At 36.5% G+C, this 22389-nt stretch overlaps 1 protein-coding gene and 1 long non-coding RNA gene across 2 annotated transcripts in view; one reads left to right on the forward strand and one right to left on the reverse strand.

The window, feature by feature from the left end:
- LOC109447781 (uncharacterized) overlaps positions 1-22389 on the forward strand; it is a 424051-nt gene that overhangs the window by 165353 nt on the left and 236309 nt on the right. The gene's annotated exons all lie outside the window — the stretch shown is intronic.
- The window catches only part of HMGA2 (high mobility group AT-hook 2), a 133341-nt gene that overhangs the window by 107326 nt on the left and 3626 nt on the right, over positions 1-22389 (reverse strand). The window contains exons 2-3 of the mRNA XM_074325456.1: positions 20736-20822; positions 10225-10275 (exon numbers count right to left, since the gene is read on the reverse strand). Coding sequence (XP_074181557.1) covers positions 10225-10275; positions 20736-20822 — 138 coding nt within the window. The remainder of the gene's footprint in view (positions 1-10224; positions 10276-20735; positions 20823-22389) is intronic.

Consider the following 22389-nt stretch of genomic DNA (forward strand, 5'->3'; position numbering starts at 1 on the left):
ACAGACTGGGTGATATATGTCTTCTCTGACATCAGAATCATTCTGAACAGGAAACGATAAAAGATTGCAAAACAAATAGTACTTTATAGAACATTATCAGCTATAATCCTAGGATTCCCTGGTCCTCCACAGAGGGCAATTCTCTCACCTCCCTGGGCTCTGGTGTTTCCTGTAATAGGGTGCTCCCTCAAGACTGAAAATATTTGGATTGTCTGGAAACTTGGCAGATCTGCACTGCCTTTATTGGTAATGTTAATGTTTAAACTTCTAAGTTACGCGACATTGCTACCTATGTTATTCTGACTGTGAAGCCCTTATCCCTGTTGTGACGTCAACCTTGGGTATTAGATTTTCCCCTTAGTGAATTCCTACTTGTGTACCCCCCTGCTTTCTGTGTCACTTGAAGGGCTTCCAAATGCCCTTGAAAGAAGTCAAAGAAACAACAGACTTAGTAACTGATTTTTCCCTTTTCTTTATTTTCATGTTAGTATAAAAAATAGCAGTAAAAGAAAGGAAAGACAGGCAATTAAAATGAATTTTTGTAGGAAAAAATTAGAAACTACCTTAGAAAATTATTTGGTGTCAACATAGCTCTCTTCTGTTTTTCTGAGGATCCAAAGCTGTGACAAAAATTCTTTTAAGGTACAGCACTAGCGTCTATTTTGGAAAGCAGAATGCTATTTCCAGGAGTGAGGGAATGGAAACATTAATATAGGGCAAGGCATTCAAAGCCGGTATTGGGCCTGGGTGATAGCGGTTCACAGCTTATTTCTTAAGTGGAAAGGCATAAGCTGGAATTCAAAATTATTACAAACACTGCTTTGAAGCCCACAGGTTGTACTTTTAACCCTTGTATAACTTCTTTGAAAATATAAATCATCAGATTAAAAAAATAAATGAAAAGAAGCCAAAGAATGCACCTCAAATCCACATTCACTACTAGAAAACAAAAATCCAAAGACCATGTTTTATACATACTACAGAAATACTGTCATTCTACTCACCAAATATTTATTAAATCCTGCTACGAGCCTGGAGCTACGCTAACATCCACCACGATGAGCTATTGAGTGTTTGCTGCGTGTTGAATAAAGTTTTTTGATGACTTGTCATTTATTTCTTACAAAATAATCCTATAAAATGAGAACTATTATTACCCTTTGTTTTATACACAGGGAGACTGGAGCTGGTGACAATGAGCAACTTGCCTGGATAAGCTAACTAAATCCAGGCAGTCTGAGCTCTAAATCACTTTGCTGAATTCCCTCCTATGTTCTATAGGTGCTGAAGGTGAAAAGATAAATACGTTATGCTTTTTACCCTCAAAGAGCTCATTTTCCATATAAAGCGTAGCACTAGTCAGCGATATTCAAGTATATAATTAGTTTCTTTAACATCTGGCGATTTTAAAGTTACTTGACAAACACGAATTATATTCAGCATCAACAAAGAGGAAAAATAAGATCAACCTATGCTGAGGTGGTGGCTCAATAGAATTATCCTGGTCTTTCTGATTCCCCGTCCCCTTCTCTTTGAGATTGTGTTTGACACTTGAATAGCTATCTTTTAAAGCTTATCTTACTCAGATCAAGTCTAACTCATTATTTCGATAAAGCAAATAGGTATACATTTGATATTTGCCTGGATATTTGCTGTGGTGATAATGAGAGAGTATAACCTCAGGCCCACTAATACAACAAATTCATAAATTATAGGCAGTTACATTCAAATAAGGATAGAGAATGCTACTAGAATTTGGAAAGTAGCATCATCACTTCTATAGAAGGACTGTCAAATTCTAAAGAGTTAAAAAGTACTTGAAAACTGGAACTTCATTTAGCCTCAGGACACCCAAAGCACAGAGTACTACTAACCTAGTGCGCTAGAATCAGATTTCCCTTTTTGGATCCCCAGACTGGAAGCACCCCAAAGGCAGCCCCCACCTATCCTGTTGGCCTCCATAGCCCCACACACCAACACAGGGCTTGATCCATAATACTGTCAAAAGACTTGAGCAAAAAATTAGGACAAATGGAAAATCACAAAATCCAAGGGTCTCGTAATTAGAGCCCCAGGTTTAACACGATCCAGTCAAGCAAACAAGTGAACAAAAAAAGTGTTCAATCAGTTTCTCCCGTATCTGTGCTGTCCATCTTACATGTTGAGCCTTCTGCACAGTACTATGTTCAACGAGACATTCAAAGTGCATTTTCTGGGTTAATGCAATGAAACCACAGCACAAAGTGATAACATGGGCTTCCCTTGATCATACAGCTAGAGTTAGTTATATGATCTTTTAATACCCAAATAGGATCCTGTCAACATCATAAGGCAAACTTCCTTTGCCTGAATTTAATGAATTATCATTCTACAACCTGAGTCTAATGCAAGAGTAAACTTAGCGCAATTCTTCTGGACTTGAACGGGGGCAAAGACTTATTAAACCACACCTATTCTGCAGCCACTCATCAATACCGAGGAAATATAAAAAAGAGGTTTTGCTTCCTATAGCATCCTAAAAAGAAGTCTTATCTTACTTCTAAAATGACACTTATTATAAGAATGAATAAATAATAAATGTAAAACAAATTTCAGCGTCATGGCTGCATTGAATTACCCCCAAGGACCGGGTATGGGGGGACCTTGGATATATCAAACTGACAGATCATCTGAGAACCTTATCTCGGCCATTACTCCAGCCTCTTCCCTACCAAGCCTTTTACCAGAGTTGACCCCCTGTTCCTGGCCCTGCCCCTATCTGATGCAGGGGCTGATGAACAGTCAAATGGCCAAAGGCAGGTGAGGGTAGGGGAAGAAGCAGGGAAAACAAAGTAAAGAAGGGGATGTGAGGCTGGATCATCTACAAATTCCATTATCAGTCCCTGGATAATAGAGTTCGTTGTAGCAATAACGGTTTTTGTGCTTGACAAATGCTTGACAGCCGTTAGTTACAGATAGAACATTTAAACAGGAGAAAAAGCATGGGTAAATTAAAAGGGCTGCCCAAAGGTACTCAGCTCCTCAAAATGCAAAGGTCCTTATTTCAGTCCAGAGTAGAGATGGTAGGTAGACTTGCTTAAATCCCATTGGATTGAAATGTTGCCAAAAATGGTTAAATATTTGTGTCAAATATTGATGAGTTTAGAATAAAAAATTCTTTGACTTAAAACAATCTTAAAATAAAAGCAGATGCCACCCTTAAAAACAGAACAAAAACGTTTTCTTAAATATGGAATAATGGTTTTACCTGTCTTGCCTAGTTAAAAAGTATACGTGGTATATTAATTTTATTTATATATGACATGATGGTATCAAATATTTTAGAAATATTTACTGCCAACCATAAATACTCAGATATGGGTAAGCTAGGTAAATATGTATATGGTAGTATTGTCTTTAAGCATATTTATTGTCATATAAAATGGTCAATGAATTCCATAACGCCTGTCATCTAATGAGAGTGAAATTGAGATAACTCTCTCAGTCAGGATTCTGTCACTCTGATTATTTTTTGTAGAGAAACGGGACATTTACCTGAACCATCTCCTGTCTATAATTTGCCATTCAACCACAAGTGGGAAAAAAACATGGTCTTCCTTGATTATAGCTTAATAATACCACATGGCTACTGCAGTACTGTGGCAGGGTCAATGTCACAGTACTGCAATAGCCATGTGGTATTACTGTGCTATTATTGACCCCAAAGGTCAATGTCTTTATAACTCTGGATGGTCAGGATCTGGTAGAAATTGGACATGCCAAACTACACTGGATGACAAAGTAGGACAGGTTATCAATCTCTTTTATCAAGACTTCATTTAGCAGAATAATTAAGAACAGCACTTCAATATTTAAACAAACAGAAAAGATTAATCTTGAGTCAAAATATGATCAAACCCAATTCTTGCCTCCTGAGTATGATTTATTAGTGTGTTTTTTTTTACATTTAATCTTGAAATTTTAAATAATCATTTTAGTGACTTTTGCAGCATACTATTAAAAAACAAAATAAACTTGTCACTTTTCCCCCCAGAGTTCTGTTCTACAAAGTATTCCATTTTACCACAAAATATTGTGAAGGAGGAGATAATTTCAGAAAATATTGCTTACCAATCTTGAACATATAATATGCATCAGAAAAATTTATGTTTTATTTACTGAGCATATGTCAACACATGTGCTTCAGAGGGATCAGCTCCTATTTTTTTTAAAGCATTTTTATATTACACGTTTCTAAGGGAAAATGGTTTTGCCTTCACACATTCCATTAGCAGACAGTTTTTGATGTTAAAGCAAAGTCATTTCTTTCCCTCTGACTCCAGTAAAAAGTTACGATTACCTGCAATATACGTTATTGGATATTCCTTTCTAAATATCGAAGTTATATTTCAGTTTAAACAAAGCAAGTGTTAAATTACAAATGGCTGAAAGTTGGTTTTTTGTTTGTTTGTTTGTTTTAAAGTAACCAACATCTGGTAGAAAAAAGTAATGGAAATGAAGACCTAAGGTTTTAACTTCAACATTAGATTTCCAGGTTCCTCAATACATTAATGGTGGGGATTTTCAGAAGAAATCCGAAAAGTTTCAAACAGTGTAGTTGTAATAGGTTTTATTCTGATTTAGTTCCCCTACTTGACTCTCAAATCATCACTTAAGTTTCTAGATTTCTGCAAACTGGGAAAAACAAAAAGCCCTTGTTGCCTATCTAGAATCCTCACATGTTTGACTAACAAATGAAATTACATCACTTTCCTGTGTATCACAAGTTCTTTAATAAAAGAAAGACAACTGTCCCCTGAAAGAGATAGAATGGAATGCATATTTTTAAATTGACATACTACTGCACACACCCCATTACCAAATAAAGAGAATCAGCAACCCAAGAGAACAGCTGGGGTTTGTTAGTAAGTTTCGAGTGACCAATTGAAGTTAAGCTTCAGCATCTGGTCCTTGGGTCAATTTCTAGGTCAATCTCAGTATCTCCAGAATGATTATTTTTTCTTTAAAAACCATTAATTCACATTGGAGAGTATTTCCCTTTTATTGTTAATTTCCTTTCTCATAAAGATATTCTTAAAACAAAACACCCCAAAACATCTTTTTCCTATTGATTTATTCTTTGTTATTTTGTCCTTGCTTCTTTTCTTCCAGAAGCACTAGTTTCTTCACTAAGCAACATCTGGATGGAGCATTTCATACGTGAGGTTCACATCTTTTTTATTTCACTGTATTCTTGAGCTTTAGCTCCACTCTACAAGTTTTTCCAAATATTTTGCATCACTAAGTCAGTTATGTGATGAGCTCCTTTCTTAGGCAAAAATTGAGAAATGCAAATATTAAATCCCTCAATTCAAATAGCAGAAGGACTGACTAACAGAAGTCTACCCAGGTTCTGAGAGGCCTGGACATCTCTCATGTGCATATCGAGGCAGAAATATTACTTTTCAAATTGATAAACCACACGACACTAAACCTCTACAATTAGAAGGTTTATAAACCACAATTTAAAACGTTCCCCTTAACTGCAAATAGATTTCCAATGTACTTTAGTATTATTTATAAGAAATTCTTATACTTGATGATATTCAGTATAGACGTATTGAAGACATAATGATACCTCCAAAGGTACTTGGTTAGTTTGATGCATAACTATCACCTCATTCCATGTGTAACTATTGGGAGCTCGAAGTAAGTAAGGTGCAGGCTGTCAGTGATATCTACGCGAAAGTGTACAGTGAAGTTAACCATAAGTTCTAACATTTATTGAGCACTTACTATGTGCTGTGCCTTTTATTAAGCCTTCTGCATGCATTATCTTATTGAAGTCTCACAACAACTCTATGAGGAACATATTGCTCTTACCACCTTTTTAAAAATGAGGAAACTGGGTCTTTACAAGGTCATGTAATTTGTTCAAGATTTCACAGTCAGTCAAGTGACGGGCCAGATATTGAACCCAGGCTATCTGAATCCAGATCCTGAGCTCCCAACTACAAGACCAGGAGAAAAATTAGGTTCCACTTCTCTCTCTTTCCTTTACCTCTCACTTCTACTATATCAAAAAGAAAAAAGGGGAAAAAAAGGGAAATCCAGACTAACTCATCAAAATAATAGATCTGAAATCTAATTCAAACTTGGGGGGGGGGGGAAGACAACGGAGAATAAACAGCATTTCTACTGTTTATTAACCAAAATCTACTGAACGTCCTCACCTGATTAGCCACCTCCTGTCCTCTGCACAAGCAAGGCCAGCACTTTCTCTCCAACATCTTCATACTTTTGGTTAATCAACCTTTGAATAACCTACCAACTATAGATCCTAATCACATCAGATGAGAGGGTCATGCTGTAGATATGTTTTTCCAAACCTGTTACATGACACTATAAAATTTACAAGACATCTTTTTAAAAGCAAAAGAACTTTGAAGCAAAACAAAGGAACCCAGAAAAATAAAAGGGGAGCCATCTGGCTTTCAGGCCATGTACCTAGTAAATCCAGTCAGTTGAAAAATATATCTCTAATACAAGGAAATCCGTGAATGACACTGTTGGAAAGAATTGAACTTACTATAAAGTACAAACCCATTTCCTATGGAAAATGCAATAACTTATTTCTTTAGTACAAGCATTCCAGTAAAGAATGCCATTGAACTGGATGCCTTGCTGTGACTGGCTGCATATGCTACCCAACAGACTATATACAAGCAAAGAGGAAGCATGCTGTCTAGAAATAATATACAATTTCCTTTTATTTCCTCTTCTAAGTAGAACAACTCTTCTTTGGGGAACAAATCGGGGTCTTGTAACAATTCACTATATAATATGTTCCATTCTGACAGCCAGTAAAAATGAGAAAGAGAGTCAATGAGGATGGCCCAATTATGCTCAGAAAGGCAAGGGTTTCTGTGATGGGAGCCTTACATAGGCTTCTTATCCAGCATGAAGATCAGTTGCCTGGAATCCAGATCTCCCCAAATGAGCAAGAATACATTGAGAAAAAAGAAACATACAGATCCTTTAATTAATCCATATTTCATTTTAGCTTGGCTGAAACATCAGCTGTGTGAGGATGAGTGGTGGGAAATAAAGCCATAAAGACAGGTGGGTGTAAACTGTAGGAATCTCAAAGTGCTAAGGCAGGTTGTAATTAATTCAGTAGCTGGCTGTGGAACCATCGCAAGTTTCTAAGAAGAGTAGTGACATGACTCTAACCTATGGAAGTCAACGGGAAAACATTATAGGATACCCCAAAGGTAGAAGAGATGAAAGGTAGAAAGACCAATGAAGAGGCAAGATACGGAAACAACCTAAGTGTCCATCTATGGATGAATGCATAAAACAGATATGGTATATACACACACACACACACACACACACACACACACACACACACACACACACAATGGACTATTACTCAGCCATGAGAAAGAAGGAAATCCTGCCATTTGAGTAGATGGACCTTAAGGACAGTATGCTAAGTGAAGTAAGTCAGACATAGAAAGACTGTGTGATATCACTTATACACGGAATCTACAAAAGCTAAACTTCTAGAAACAGAGTAGAATGGTGGTTACCAGGGGCTGGGGGGTAGGGGAAATGGGGAAATGTTGGTCAAAAGGTACAAACTTCCAGTTATAGGGTAAGTTCTGGAGATCTAGCATGGTAATTATAGCTAACAATATATTATATACTTGAAAGCTGCTAAGAGAGTAGATCTTAAATGTTCTCACCGCAGGAAAAGAAATGGTAATTAAGTGAGGTGCTAGAGGTGTTAACTAATGCTACGGTGGTAATCACTTTTCAATATGTATATAAACATCAAATCAACATGTTGTATTCCTTAAATTTACAGTGTTATGTGTCAATTATATCTCCATAGCTGGGGGTGGGGAGGGGAGAGAAGAGGCCGCGCTTGATGGAAGCTATTATGTTGGTTAACTTTCATTGTATTTGCTTATAATGCTTCACTTCATTTTAGCAAAATTAATCTCATGACTTCAAGAACTTAGCTATTTTCCATTATGTTGCCTATCAGAAAGGTTACACAGGTCTTTCTTATTGATTAGTTCAATGGGATAGGATATCCTTTCAAAGTTCTGATGCTTAGCAAATGGCAGACCTATTTTTGACATGTACGGCGATACCAACGTAGTCAACAGACTGTAATGCAAGTAGCACTTTTGGACTTTAGAGACGAAGTCCAAAAAGCTTTTGCGGCTTCCTCCTCATTTGCCAAAAGGCTCTCTCCAGGAGCCCTGAGTGCATGTTAGAAGTCTGACTACCTACCCTGAGACCACCAAGCTGGAAAGGCCATGTATGTGGGTGCTCTAGTCACTCCCAGATGCACCCAGACTTTGAGCCAATCTTGTAAAAGCACCAGACCTGTGAGTGAAGATGCCTCTAGATTTTAGACCCCAAGCACTAGAGTCACCCCCTGGTGCTTGAGTCCTCCCAGCTGAGGCCCCAGACACCCTGAAGCAGAGACAAGGCTTTCTGCTGTGCTCTGTCCATATCCCTGACCCTAAGAAGCCCTAAGCATAGTAAAAAGGCTTTTCTTTTTTACATTATTAAGTTTTGGGGTGGTTGATTAAGCAGTAATAGGTAACTGGAACCATATGTACAAGAAAGGTGATAAACCCAGTAGCTGTGGAGCTCAAACCTAGAATGTGATACTTACTTTTAGGTGATGTATTTCAAAAGACTAAAAATCAAACATACTCAGAATGTTCCTTTATGGGGAAAAAAGTTTTGAAAGAATTGGATGTATCCAAACCAGAAAAGAGAACAAAGGGTATATGTGCTAATTGTCTTCAAATATTTGAACAGCTATCATGAGTAAAACTGAAAACAATTCCTCGGCATATTCTCAGGAGGGAGGCTTAGAGACAGTGAGTAGAAGCTAGAGGGAGTCAGAGAGAAGAATTTTCTAATGTTCTAATTTTCTGATGTTCAGGTTTCCAGGAAGGAAGAGACAGCCTTAAAAGGTAGTGAGTTCACTAACATTCAAAGTAATCAAACACAATCTAGATGATCACCACCTGGTGGGTAGGTTTGGGGAGAATTCATTTACTGAACAGAAGCTTGAATAAAATGCTCTCACTTTAAGTTGACACTGTAACACTGAGATGTGTTTAAATGATCATTCCCATTTCCTTGTGCTAAGAAATCTAACCCCAACACATGTTGAGCAGAGAGAAAACAAAACAAAACAAAACAAAACAAAAATACAAGATGAATAAATTAAATGAAAGGTAATACCCAAGTATAAATAAAAAATGATACAGAACTTTAGAGGAAAAAGGAATGGCAAACTAACAGGAAATTATAATCCAGCATAGCAGCAAAAAAACTTTTTAAAAAGATGAAGCATGAAGAATAAATCAGAGAAGCGAGAAACAGAAAGTCAAAGTTCCCACCATAGAAGGTGGGATGACTTCCTCTTTCTTCAGAAACGGTTTTATTCATTTTTAAGACTTTTCTCCTCTGTCAGTGGGAAAGACAGACCAGGAGGACATGGCAGTGTAGCAGCAGAGGGCATAAGGTCCACACAAGGTAAAATTAGGGAAGCTCTTCAGCGATCACTGAATTTCTGGTTTCAAATAGAGGTCAGAAATTGTGTGCCTATGGGATCAAGCACACTTGCATGGAAGCTACTGTCGATAATGTCAGGATGTAAGAATGACTACTAAGGGAAGCAAGAAAAACTGGAATTTAAAACCTGGTTTCCTAGGAAAGCCAATGTGAAAAAAGACAACACTAGCCACCTAGAAAAGGAGATATGTCCAGAGCGAAGCCACGGAGGAAACCGAAAAAAAGAAAGAAAAAAAAAATGTTAAAAAGTTATCTCAAACACATTTCATCTGAACTTGATCATCACTTGTAATCAGCTTCCAAGGTTTCATAACACCCTTTAACCTTAGTTACAGAATGCACTGAACAAGTCATCTCATTGTTACCCCCACTTGAAGGAAGAGTGGAGAGTCTTTTCACATTGATAAGAGATGGAGAAAGGAGTCACTCCCAGGAAAAGAAGAGTTCTGAGTAAACTCCTGGAGCCTAATGGTACGGAGAGGTGATAATCTTTCACTTGCTTTAACCTTTTCAAAGATTTCCTCAAAGCAGAAGTTATAAATTAATGCAACTGATTAAGTAAAAGTAATTTTCATTTCAATCAACAAACTTTTCATTAGAAAAAAAGAACAGAGATTTTATCTTATTACTCACCCATTTCCTAGGTCGGCCTCTTGGCCGTTTTTCTCCAGTGGCTTCTGCTTTCTGCAAAATGAAAAAGGAAGTCATATGGTTTCCTACCTGACATTATTTATAAGCGCTGCACCAAGGGACACATTTCAAGTAAGCATGTTCTGGTTTGCAGAGGCGGTATTGAGATTGTTTTAACAATCTCTTTCTCCTTTAAGGTTCATCTTCTCCATTTTTGAGTAGATTCTTCTTTTTTTTCATTGCAATCCCTCACCCTACGGCTCGCCTGGAGTGATTTCCTCTTATTTCTAGCCATAATAATAAAACAAATTATTCCCACATATCCATAATTACATAAAGTAGTATTTTAGAAAATTAATGTTTCTTAAATGATGATTTTTCTTTCCACGTCACTACTAAAGTTACAAGAGTTAATACTGATATATTGCTTTACAATTTACAAAGCACTTTTACATACATTGTTAGTCAAAAGCAAGTCTAAATGGAAGTAAGAAGACATAGGATTCTAATTCAAAACGCAAACAGCTGCATACTTCTGCACAGTTAATTTCCTATTCCTTGCCAAAAACAATCACCTGTCGATCAGTTCACCTAAAGCAGAGAGAAAAACTATCTGGAAGAAACCATCAATGTTTGTCCCTGAAGTAGAAATTATGGGTGCTAAAAATAAAATAATTGATAAAAAATGTACATTATTAACAAATAATACCACATTCAATACACGCATGACGTGACTATATTTCTATCTATCTTGAGAGTTTGTTTCACTGCTTTACTTCATAAAAGATTTTTCTGGTATCATAATTGTTTCTTCCTTTTTGAATCAAAATTTAACATTATCTACAAATTAATTTCCCTGTGTTTATTACCCCTATTCCAATCCCCAAATACACCAATGTGCACACATCACATCACATATGTCTTCTATTAAAAACATGTTTATACTTTTCAGAATAAAGAAAAGTTAAGTACATATTCTTCTGTGTATGAGAATCATCCCAAGGCTATATAAACACCACAATATAGGTAACTTGAGCCAGGATGACTTGTTTTGCATTTTACTTTTGTTATGTGGGGTAGCAACCAATAGGTACTTGACACAATGATACTAAAATTACCTGTTCTAACTGTCTACACTTCCAAATGAGGCTCTCCTCCTCCTCTCTTCAATCTGCCTGGTAAAAATAGATGGAGATAGATGATAGCTAGCGAGCTAGCTAGCTAGATAGACAAAATGGGCCACATTTCTCACCAAATAAAATCTCCCTGGCCTGACATTACTATCCAATAGGCCCCATGAATTAACCCAAACTCTGTATAATTGTTAGTTCACATTTATTGAGCATTTAAAATGCCCCAGACACTGGGCTGTCATTCGCATGTGTGGTTTGAATCCTCACAACAGCCTTACAAAAGGTAGGTGTTATTATTCCTCTTATTTTGCAGATGAGCATCCAAGCCTTCGGGGTGAGGTAAATAACTCAAGGTTATACACCAAGCTGGTAAATGGGATTTGAACCCAGTTCTGTTGGGCTGTAACTGGGCTCCTACCCTTCTAGTGCTACTACCTTTCCTTAGTATACACACATTTGCTACCATAAGGCATCATTTTAGCTAACTAATATTGACACTGAGGCTGCTCATTTCCCAGAACAGAAGGAAACCTAACCATCAGATTGGGCAGTCTGAATCGTTGTTTACTATTCAATAGCTCCACAAAGAAATCATTTATTGTCACAGGTTAGTGGCAATGTCTTAACTTCAGTCATTAAGGGCATGAATTAAATTAAGTGAAAGCCAGGAGTGCCCAGTGAATCACAACCTCTGAGAGTTGTCTCAGGGAGGGAGGGAGGTGTCTTAAGAGGAATACAGGCTCCATTTTGGAAAGCTTAGATTCAAATCCCTGGTCTGACATTTTAGCTTTATGACTACGGGCAGGTCCCTGAAAACCCTAATTTGATTTCCTCTGTGAAAGGGAGCTAATGCCTCCTGTGAAGAGTGAGGCACCCGCAGTAAATGAGGTGCTCAAGAAATGTTCTTTTACTCCTAACAAGATGGAACTCTTAAACGGAGTTTTCCTTCAGGTTATTCCAATCTCAAAGAAGGTTCAGTCAATGCAAACATTCCATTACACTCACCTGTCATCTTTAGAATGCCGCTTTTAAGAAACCCTGTGGCTAGGACCATACTCGGGTATACAAGTACAAAATCCCCTTATACAGAAGCAGTGTCTGATTTAGTCTTCGGAAGCAACTGAAGTCTGTACAGTTTACCCAGTTGTAAACTACACAAACATGGAAGACAGAAATCCTTTCTAACGAGCGTGGGATGATAGGTGGGGTTGAGAGGAGGAGGCGAGCAGGCTTTAAGGCTGACCTTAAAGGCTAACAGTGCTACCTACACCTGGCTTTCTCTGTACAGCTGTTCTGTTTCAGGGGCCATGATGTGATCTGGGTGTACATATCTAAAATCTGTTGAAGAGAGGGTTGTTTTCGAAAAGGGTTTCGCTGCATTTCCAAGTCAGAGAAAGCAAATCTCTCAAAGAGAGAGAGAAAGCCCTGCAAATAAGAGGACTTTAAAATGAGCATCTCATTTACAAAAAGCCTATTCAAAAACAAAATTTGCACCATTAACTAAAGGGCAAAATATCACGATTATCACTTGGACTTGTTAAAAGCAAACTTGCTCGTTGGTCTTCAGGTCAGTGTTACATGTAAACCGAAACCCTCTTCTGAGACCACATCTAGAAGAAACACATTAGCTGTGTGCTGTGTGGCATCGATCTGGGAGGTTGGCATTGTTCTTTAAAACCCACATTATTTAATCATTCTGATCAAACTTCACAAAAGCTGCAAAACAAGTTAGGATTTTAGTTTATAAACCAGCACAGATCCTGGTTTTTTTACATATTGGAAAACATAAGTTTTAACTTTTTTTCCTGTGTTTAACACTCTTCAGGATATTATTTTTCAATAGAAGACAAAACATTTGGGAAGCTTGTTTTAATATCTTAAAACATGCAAGACTGTGGAGGTGTATATTTGCTTTTCCTTCACCAGTGTGGAATTTAGTTCTATACCAAACTCATGCATAATTGAGACAAAAAAACTCATTAACTATTTCCTGCTTGTCAGTGGGTGGGGGTGAGGAAAGGGAGAGAGGATGGGAATTCCACATTTGCAAGAACTGAAATTTCAAACTATGACCAGCTCTGTTATATTAATATTTGCAGTTCTCGTATCATATTTTATGAAAAGTGTTATTTCTTCTTTGTCTTCATTCATATTTTTGTCTTTTTTTAAAGTTTAGCTTCAGTACTGTATCTTTAATTTTATATGTTTAGAAGCAAGTTCTTGAGGGCTGAGGGCTGAGAGGAAAGTTAAATGGGAAATATAATTATTTCTTTCTCTAAGAAGTTCTGATACTCCAGGCTCTTAAATGTACTCTGGACTAAAAAATTAAGAAAGGACATTTATCTAGGAAATACAACTCCTGAACTTGGAAGTGCTTCACATTAGTGCCTGGTACACAAGATATGCTTACTATATCTTTACTGAATGAAGGAAGGAAAGAAAGAAACGTGTTTAGACCACACGTGTGTCTTGTTTTCCTCCTGCTATCAGAATTCTACAGCTTGGTGGGACTTCTGAGTAGGACTTTTGGGAGCATGTCATCTAGCCCCTTACTTAACAAATAAGAAAACTTCTGGATATGTTATAATCTCCAAAGGCATAGCCCTGTGGTTTATTTGATGGCCAGATTCTGTGGGTACAAGCTGCAGTAGAAACACATTTCCAGGCCCTTATAAGCTTGTACAGAACGGCCCTCCAAAGGTTTCTGAAAATCTAATTTCCAACCTGCATTTCAGGTTACTGAAGATAACCATCTACCTTGTAGCAAATATTTTACAAAATATTTGACAGCACATAGTAGTGGAAAGATCCTAAGCTTTAGAATGAGATTTGAATTCAAACCCAGGTGCCACCATGTGCTGGAGTTGAACATTAGACACGTCACCATTTACATCTCTGAATCAGTTTCTCATTTGTGAAATGAAGACCAAAATGCCTACCTTTGGGCATTAAAGGAGCTAATATGTATGTAAAGTGTCTGACAAAAGCGACGGCATTTAGTAAGTATTCAAATGTAATTTCTTCTCTCTCTCACACTTTAAAATGTTACCCTTAAAAAAGATATCTCACAAAAACCTGTTGGTTGCTAGATGGGAGGGGTGTGGGGATGAGGAAGAAGGGGAAGGGATTAGGCAGCATAAATTGGTAACTACAATATTGCCACGGGGATATGAAAGACAGTTTCGGGAATATAATCAATAATGTTGTAAAGATTTTGTAGGGTGTCAGATGGGCACATGTCTTATTAGGGAGACCACTTCGTGGACGGTGTCGATGCCTGACCACTGCAGTGTACGCCTGAAGCTGAAGTTGAATAATATTGTATGTCAACTATAACTTAATATACATATAGTCACAGGATATGGTGTGCAGCATAAGGAATAGAGTCAATGGAATTGTAATAGAGTTATATGATGTCAGAGAGGCAATAGATTGGGGGTTATCACTTTGTGAGGGGTGAAATGTCTAACTATTACACTGTTTTGTACACCTGAAACTAACAATAATCATAAAAAAAAATACCTCCCAATTCTTTGAGTTTCCACAGTAACCTTCTGAGCATCATCTTACTTAAGGAGGGCAGCTAGTACTCCCCCGTTTCACAAATGGGAGATTAAGCGATCTGCCCACATTCATAAGCAGTGGAACTGAGACCCAATCTGATTGCAAGGCAATAAAGGGTCTGTTCTTCTGGGAGATATTCCCATATAAAATAAGATAGCCATGGGCAAATTTTTAAAAATCAAAACTTTCTAGTATGTGAAACAAAGTAGTTAAAAGCAAGACATTTCCAAGTTTCCTATAAAGACATGGACAAGAGCTGAGATTGGGAACCAAGAGAATTATCCAGTTCTGACTTCTGGGTCAAATTTAGATAGCTAGTAATTTTTGCTATTCTAAATGCTCTCCTATTTTATAGGTACTGTGATAATGCATGAAAGACAGACCTCCCCCACCTATACTCAATCAGTGCATCTGCACCTCCCTCCCCCCCAAAAAAGAGCTAGAAAAATATTTGTGCATAATAGTACCTTGTTTTGTTTTCATGTATCTCTATGTATATGTGGGTGGGTGGGTGGGTGGGTGGGTGGATGGAGAGATGGATGGATGGATGGATGGATGGATGGATGGATGGAGAGATGGAGAGATGGAGAGATGGATGTACAGATATTTTAAGATTAAGACCTGCAGAATTAAGAGCATATGGAGCCAACTATCCAAAGTTTAGAAAGACATATTTTAGTTCTTTCAGTTGTCCTTTAACAAATATAAACTGTAAATCAATGTGCACTGGCATCAAAAGCAACTGGGCTAATCAATCAGACTAAGCATTGAGTAACTCTCATTTTACCTTTTTGATAATCCAGTTCTATGGGTTTCCAAATTTTAAGTGCAACCATTTTTAGTCTTAAAAAGATGTTACAAGTTTGCCATCACTCTATTTTCTAGTAGGAAATATAAGTAAATTCTATCATCCATTGGAGTTTGTACTCATTGTACTCAAGGAAGCACTCACTGTCAACTCCCATGCTATTATCTATATGCCACTGTCTTCACCTATACAAGCACTAACGCCAAGGCCAAAATGACAGGAAAAGCAATTTTCAAAGTTTATAACTCTCCTCCTTTAAACTGTCCCTCTATCTCTTTTGTAATCAGAAAACTCAATAGCAATGATACAAGAAGAGTTCATGGGGGTTACCTTCTGAGCAAACGGCCCCACACGTTATCCTGGAGAAAAGAGAATGATTGTACTACTACTCGCTAAATCAATTAGAAAAAGCCACTCAAAATGGTTCAGTGTATTAATGCAATACAGAATGGAACAATAGCCTAAAATATAATAAGTTCTCCATTCACCTTTTCTTTCTGGTTGGCAGAACAGAAATTCATAAACTAAAAACTTCAGAATCTAAAATAGTGAAATCCATTGTTCCAGCCTTGTGCCAAGCTATGTGATTCCAAGGTGAGCTCTGGAAATCGCAGAAAGTCAACCAGCAAGATAAGATAGGTCTGAATGACTTGACTGACATAAAATGCTCTTCAGCATCCATCTATTCTCCGGAGAACTGAAATGCAACATAATATCAATCTGCTATGTTCTAACTTCTTAGCCAAATGATCTGTTGAAACTTTGCGATAAAAACAAGCCAGGGTTTGTGGGTCAGTTAAAGTAATGAAGAGCTTTTGATGAAAAAGTTGGGAAGAATGATAGCTTCCAGAGAATGAGAACTATGGTTCCCTTGAAATAAAGTTACTTCATAAAGTAATTCAAATGTACTGGAATCTCCTATCTTTGGATCATCGTCCATGATGACTCGTATTGCCAGAATTTACTGATGCATTAAGGCTTGCTCCTCCCTGGCAAAATGAAGTGGAAAAAAAAAATGAGTCAATTGCTTAGATAAGTCAGCCTAAAATTTCAAGCTAATGGAGACAGCAACAAGGCTTTACTTAACTCTACCTGCCTGGATTCATCTGTAGACTCAAATAGGGCTTTGGATCTCAGTGGAAATTACCTGCCCATTATAACACAGAGGCATCAAACTAAATCATAGTAGTAACATAGAAGCCATAGGCTGGAATTGTATGACAACTTCCAATACTGTCTTTCTCTAACTTACCTATAACGATGCCTTTGGTTACTCTCTTCAGTTTAGGCTACTATATTCTGAAAAAATATCCTGTCCTCACTCAGCATCTGTGTTCTAACATTTATCTGAAATGATAAGTAAAACCCACATTCTCTCGTCCTAAAACATCTATGGTTGGTGCTAGTCATCTATTTATGAAAAATCAACCACATTTCTAGGAATGTGATTAGAAGGAGCATAAATCTGCCTTGATAGTATTCAATTAATATCAGGCCTTCTTTGTACAAGCAAATGGAATATACAAATTAAATGCTTGCCTGAACACATTATTTGAATTATATACATCCTTTACCTAGATATTTTCATTCTGCCCTTTGCTCACTAGGTCTGGTCACGACACCTAAAATCAAAAGTTAAGTTCAGGCAAATCTATGACATGATAAAGTAGGGCTCTCTCACACATGAAATCTTTTTTGTATGTAATTTCCTTCTATGAAAATTTAATTCAATCTAAAAAAGCTTTTGTTCCTAAAAGTGCCTGAATGAGTATTGGCTTGAGATTTAATTTGATTTGTAACCTTAAATTCTGGAGAATTAATGACGACCCTTCTAGTATTCTCTCATGATTAAAAAGCTACAACAAAAACCGTAAGCCAACCATAAAGGAGGTGATATCTTTCTTCTCTCCCCACCTGGGAAATGTGAAAATACAAAATATTTCCATCAGGCACAAACATGAGAGGAAAACGAAACAAAACAAAAAGGAATTAAGAGGTAACTGGTCACAGATATACTAAAACTAAAACATAAATAAAAGGGTCAACACACACACACACACACACACACACACACACGAAAAAAATTATTCAGGAAAATATTAACTTCTGGTTTCTTTTGTTAAGACAACAATATGAAACTGGTTCAGGGACAAATTGTAAGCACTCAGATTGGTGTTCTCAGAAGTGACTAGAATTACATAATGATCATCCATGGGCATTTGTCAGTAGTGGAATACAAGCAGATTGGAGAATAGTTCTAAGCTATTCTCTTCTATACTCTTCCAAAAGTTCTAAGCATAACAAATTGTGCTTTTAATAAATTTTTTATATACTATACAGATCAATTTTATATTGATTATGGCCTGAAATTAAAGTGATTGCTAATTTAAGCCCTTGGTCTTGCAACATTCTGTATGCACTGTCAAGCTTCACATTGCTAATTTTCCAACAAGCAGTTTTGTTGTCAAAAGCCCCAAGGCCAGTTACTGAGACCAAACATAAACTTTGTGAGAAAGAAACTCCAAGCAGCAAGAAAGTTTAAACACACAACATCATCAAGATTCCAGTATACACTGATCTTGTCTAATTTTACATTTCTATTCTCCTATATACTTACCAGTTTTTGTTATATATTTTTCATTTTGATGAGTCTGAGTTTTCAGGAGAATACCCAATTTATTAATCATGGAAGACTTCTCATATCTACTCTGGTCAGTCTAGCAGGGTATGTTTATCCTACATGTTATGAACAATATAACTTTTTCCAAAAAAGCTTGCTTTTCAAAATCCTAACAAACATACATTTTGTTAGAATACAATATATGTTTGTTAAACAAATATATGTTTGAGAATCATGTTTGTATCGGGTAGTAGCAAACTCAATAAATACTGATCTGAAAGTGAAAATACCTTAAGTTTATACATGCCATGAACAATTCATCAATGTCATTCATTGTTTTGCAAAGTATTATCTTCTCCAAGTGAAGCGTAATTTATAAAACTGAAGAAATATAACAGTCATGTTATGGACAAATATATTTATTCACTTTTATGAAAAGGGGTACTTTTATAACAGAATTGTGTGATATAATTCTGTCTGGAAGAATGAAAGATTTCAAGGACAGATCTCTTTGGGAAAGAGAAAGCCTACTTCTGTTTTAGAAGTTGTAAGATGTATGCATACACATGGAGAACTATCAAAGAGATGAGTAGCTTGGAACAGTCATTGTAAATGCCTATTATTAAAGTAACTACAAATAAATCCAACCTTACTTGTAAAGAGATCAACTTTTTTGATATTTTGCTTCAGGTGGTAAATTAGGCACAAGTCTCACCTTTCCTTGTCAATAAAGATTTTGTCAGTGGTAAACTGTTAAAAATGAAAGAAGGTGATGGAAGGCATCTCTTTACTCATTCAAAGTAGTATAATGCAGAGAAATGTGAAAGATAATTTCTTCTCTCTTTTTTGTATTGAATTTTAAATAAATTATTTACGATGATATGTTATAATGATGCATTTTTCAGAGCAATTACATCATAGTTTAAACGGTTCTTAGCTATCTACCAAGATACTCCTTTGCCATCTCATTAGAGTAAAATTAAGTTAGGTAAATCACAAACTACGCAACAAAAAAAAAAACCCACAAAAAACAAAAACAAAAAAGAAACCCTCCTTTGTTAAATTAGCCCTTGTTAGTTAATTTAATAAATTAGGTAAAATGTAACAGAAAGTATTCATGTCAGGAATATAAGACTATATAGTGTCACTTTTAAATGACAAGGTAATTTAGAGCTACTTTATAGTTTACTGATTAAATGTTGAGTTATAAATCTTCATTCTGAGAAGCAGTTATATTTAAATATATTAGAAATCTACTTCTTCCACTCTGTGCAAGACTGTTGAAATAAACCAGACAAGAACTCATAGTTATACTCTAAATAACTTTGTATGTATCACTGGTTGCTATGGCAGTTGACAACACTGAAAACCATCACATATAATATGGTTAGTGCACATAATCACAGAGAAAGCCACATAAAACATTAATCCCCCAAAAATGAGCATATAGTCCTTTTTAACAAATACTGTACATAGTATACTCAAATCTACTCAAAAGATGTATCAAAATTTACTTCTGAATTTTGAACTTTTGTTTTTAACTAATATACCAACCTACAGGTAAAACACAGATTTTTTTTTCAGATTTATTTATAAAGCTAAAAAATGTGAATTTTATAGTCACCTTCACTTCTCTTTATATGCATTGACCCTGAGCTATTTCCTGTTTGCTAGCTCAAATACAACAAACATGAAATTATTTTACACTGCAATTTAAAATTTATAAAGAGAAACAGTGGAAGTTATACTTGACTAGATTTTATCCTGCTCAAAAATATGTAATAAATGAGTCAAATATTTGTTTTAAAAAACTTCTCATTGTCCCATATAGAGCATTTCCATATCACCTGATGGAAAGGCTTTTTGAAAGATAATACATTATACTGCATGCTTATTGTAAACAAACAAGTATATTTTATCATAACATTTAAAGCTGTGAAATTCATAAATGTTTTCCAGTATCCCATATTGGATTTACTTCTAATTATCACTATTTGGCAAGTACTTAACTTTAATAGGGAGGTTTGGGTCTGCAGTAGTCTTGCAAATAAGCACAAAGTAAATTAATCTTCATTATTTTTAAAGGAAACTGCAAAATCTATAGTTTTGATTTGTATTTAACTATTTCACCAGTGGCCCAAATCTTGATTGTGTCATTCTGCACTCCCCCTCCTCACCCTCCCACCCCTGTTTTAAGTTTCCTATTATTTAGTGATTGTTTGTTTAAAACAACACTGAAGCATCTTCATGGACTTATTATGCTAAGCCTCTGCTTAGAAATCTTGCTAATATTAAAGGTAGGAAATGAGTCTTGGGTTACCCAGTTGGTAAAATTACAGAGATGTTCCTGAGGTCCTTCAGAAAGTTGGGAGGACTTAAGAAATCTCACCTTTTGAGCTGCTTTGGAGGGACTCTTGTTTTTGCTGCCTTTGGGTCTTCCCCTTGGTCTCTTAGGAGAGGGCTCACCAGTTGGCTCCTAATTGTGGAGAAAAAAAATGCTGTTGTGGCAAGAATATCTGCATAAGAATTGACCCTGACTCTATAGTTACGTTTTCTGCATGTACTGAGCTGTTGGAACACATTCAGGTCAAGCATAAATGGTGATGATGGTACAGTTTACAATTACAGAAAGGGAAAATAACTATATTTTAATCCAAAAGTTCAAAGAGGAAATTGTATTTTACGTATGAAAACTAGATTCTAGTTCAACACTGCAAAGGCAACAAAGGGCCACAAGTTTGCATGTTTTGGAAAGAAAGTCATACATTTTTAAGGTGAAAAAGTTGCATGGTTATGCATTTGGCAAATCATAGAAATAGTGAGCATTTTACACAAATACTACTAGCCATTGTACTAGCATTTCAAACAGAAATACGAAGCTAACATCATAAATATTTCAACAATCATCCCTATTGAAAAGATGGTTTTTAATCATCTCTATATATCTGTACTGTGGGTCAATTAGGGCTCAATCAACACGTTGAGTGAAATATTGGAGTGATTATCCAAGTTCTTCAACTCAAAATAACTCCATTCTCCTTTAAATTTCCAAATAATTATGGTAAATCTGTTGTGGGAGGTTTTGCTTGAATTATCTAGATAATTGCTTCAATTCTCCACTTCCTTTTGGAGATGCAGCCAATGTCTGTAGTCTAAACTTAAATGCCTTTTGATAAAAATGAACAATTTCTCCAAAACTTTCTTTTGAGAAAACCATCGGAGTGAACTGGAGAAAACTAAAAGGGGGGAAAGGTGAGAAGGAATGGAAGTGTCTGAGAAGGAGAAATTGAAACTATCAATAGGTTTAGCAAAACTTTAAATGGCTTCTATGCCAAGTAGTAAATACTCAAGTGGTTAAGAGAATGCAATGATTAATATTCCAGTTCCTAAATATTTATCCAGTGAATCATAAATTTACATTTCATTGAGACTTGGTGATTAAACGAGAATAATTAAACTCATGAAAGTCTTCAAAGAAAATTCACATCCTATTTAGAGAATCTAGGGAAGGTTCCTGAAAGCTTCTGTGGGACCACTAGCGCCGGTGGGCACATCCGGAGCAAACACATCGGAGACACATTTTCTTTTCTTTGTGAACTCTGACTTAACTCAAAGGTAAAACCTCCAGTCACCTCCAGACCCCACTGCAATTTCTTTTGGATTGTTTTTTGGAGGTGGGAGGCAATTAGAAGAACTAGAGAGAGCTGGGTGGCGGGTGGGAAACAAGGGAGGGGGGGAAGGGCAGAGACTTCCTGGGAGGTGTAAAACAGGATCCTAACGCGGTATAAAGTGTCGCTCGGGCAGAGCGGGAAAACTCAGGGGCCTCTAGATGGGCTTGTTTCCTTTGATGATTTCAAAAAGGTATAACCCTCTACGTTTTTCCGAAACGCGCTGGAGAGCAAACATTGTTCGATTTCCCCACCTTGCTCTCGGGCAGCTTTGGGATTCTAGGATAATTTTCGTATTTGCCATGAAGGAAGCGCTTTAAGTCTAAGGAACCAAGGAGAAGTTTTAAAGCCCGCGGAAGCGGAGTTTAAATGTTC

Source organism: Rhinolophus sinicus, linkage group LG02, assembly GCF_036562045.2.
Source record: "Rhinolophus sinicus isolate RSC01 linkage group LG02, ASM3656204v1, whole genome shotgun sequence".
NCBI classification, from domain to species: Eukaryota; Metazoa; Chordata; class Mammalia; order Chiroptera; family Rhinolophidae; genus Rhinolophus; species Rhinolophus sinicus.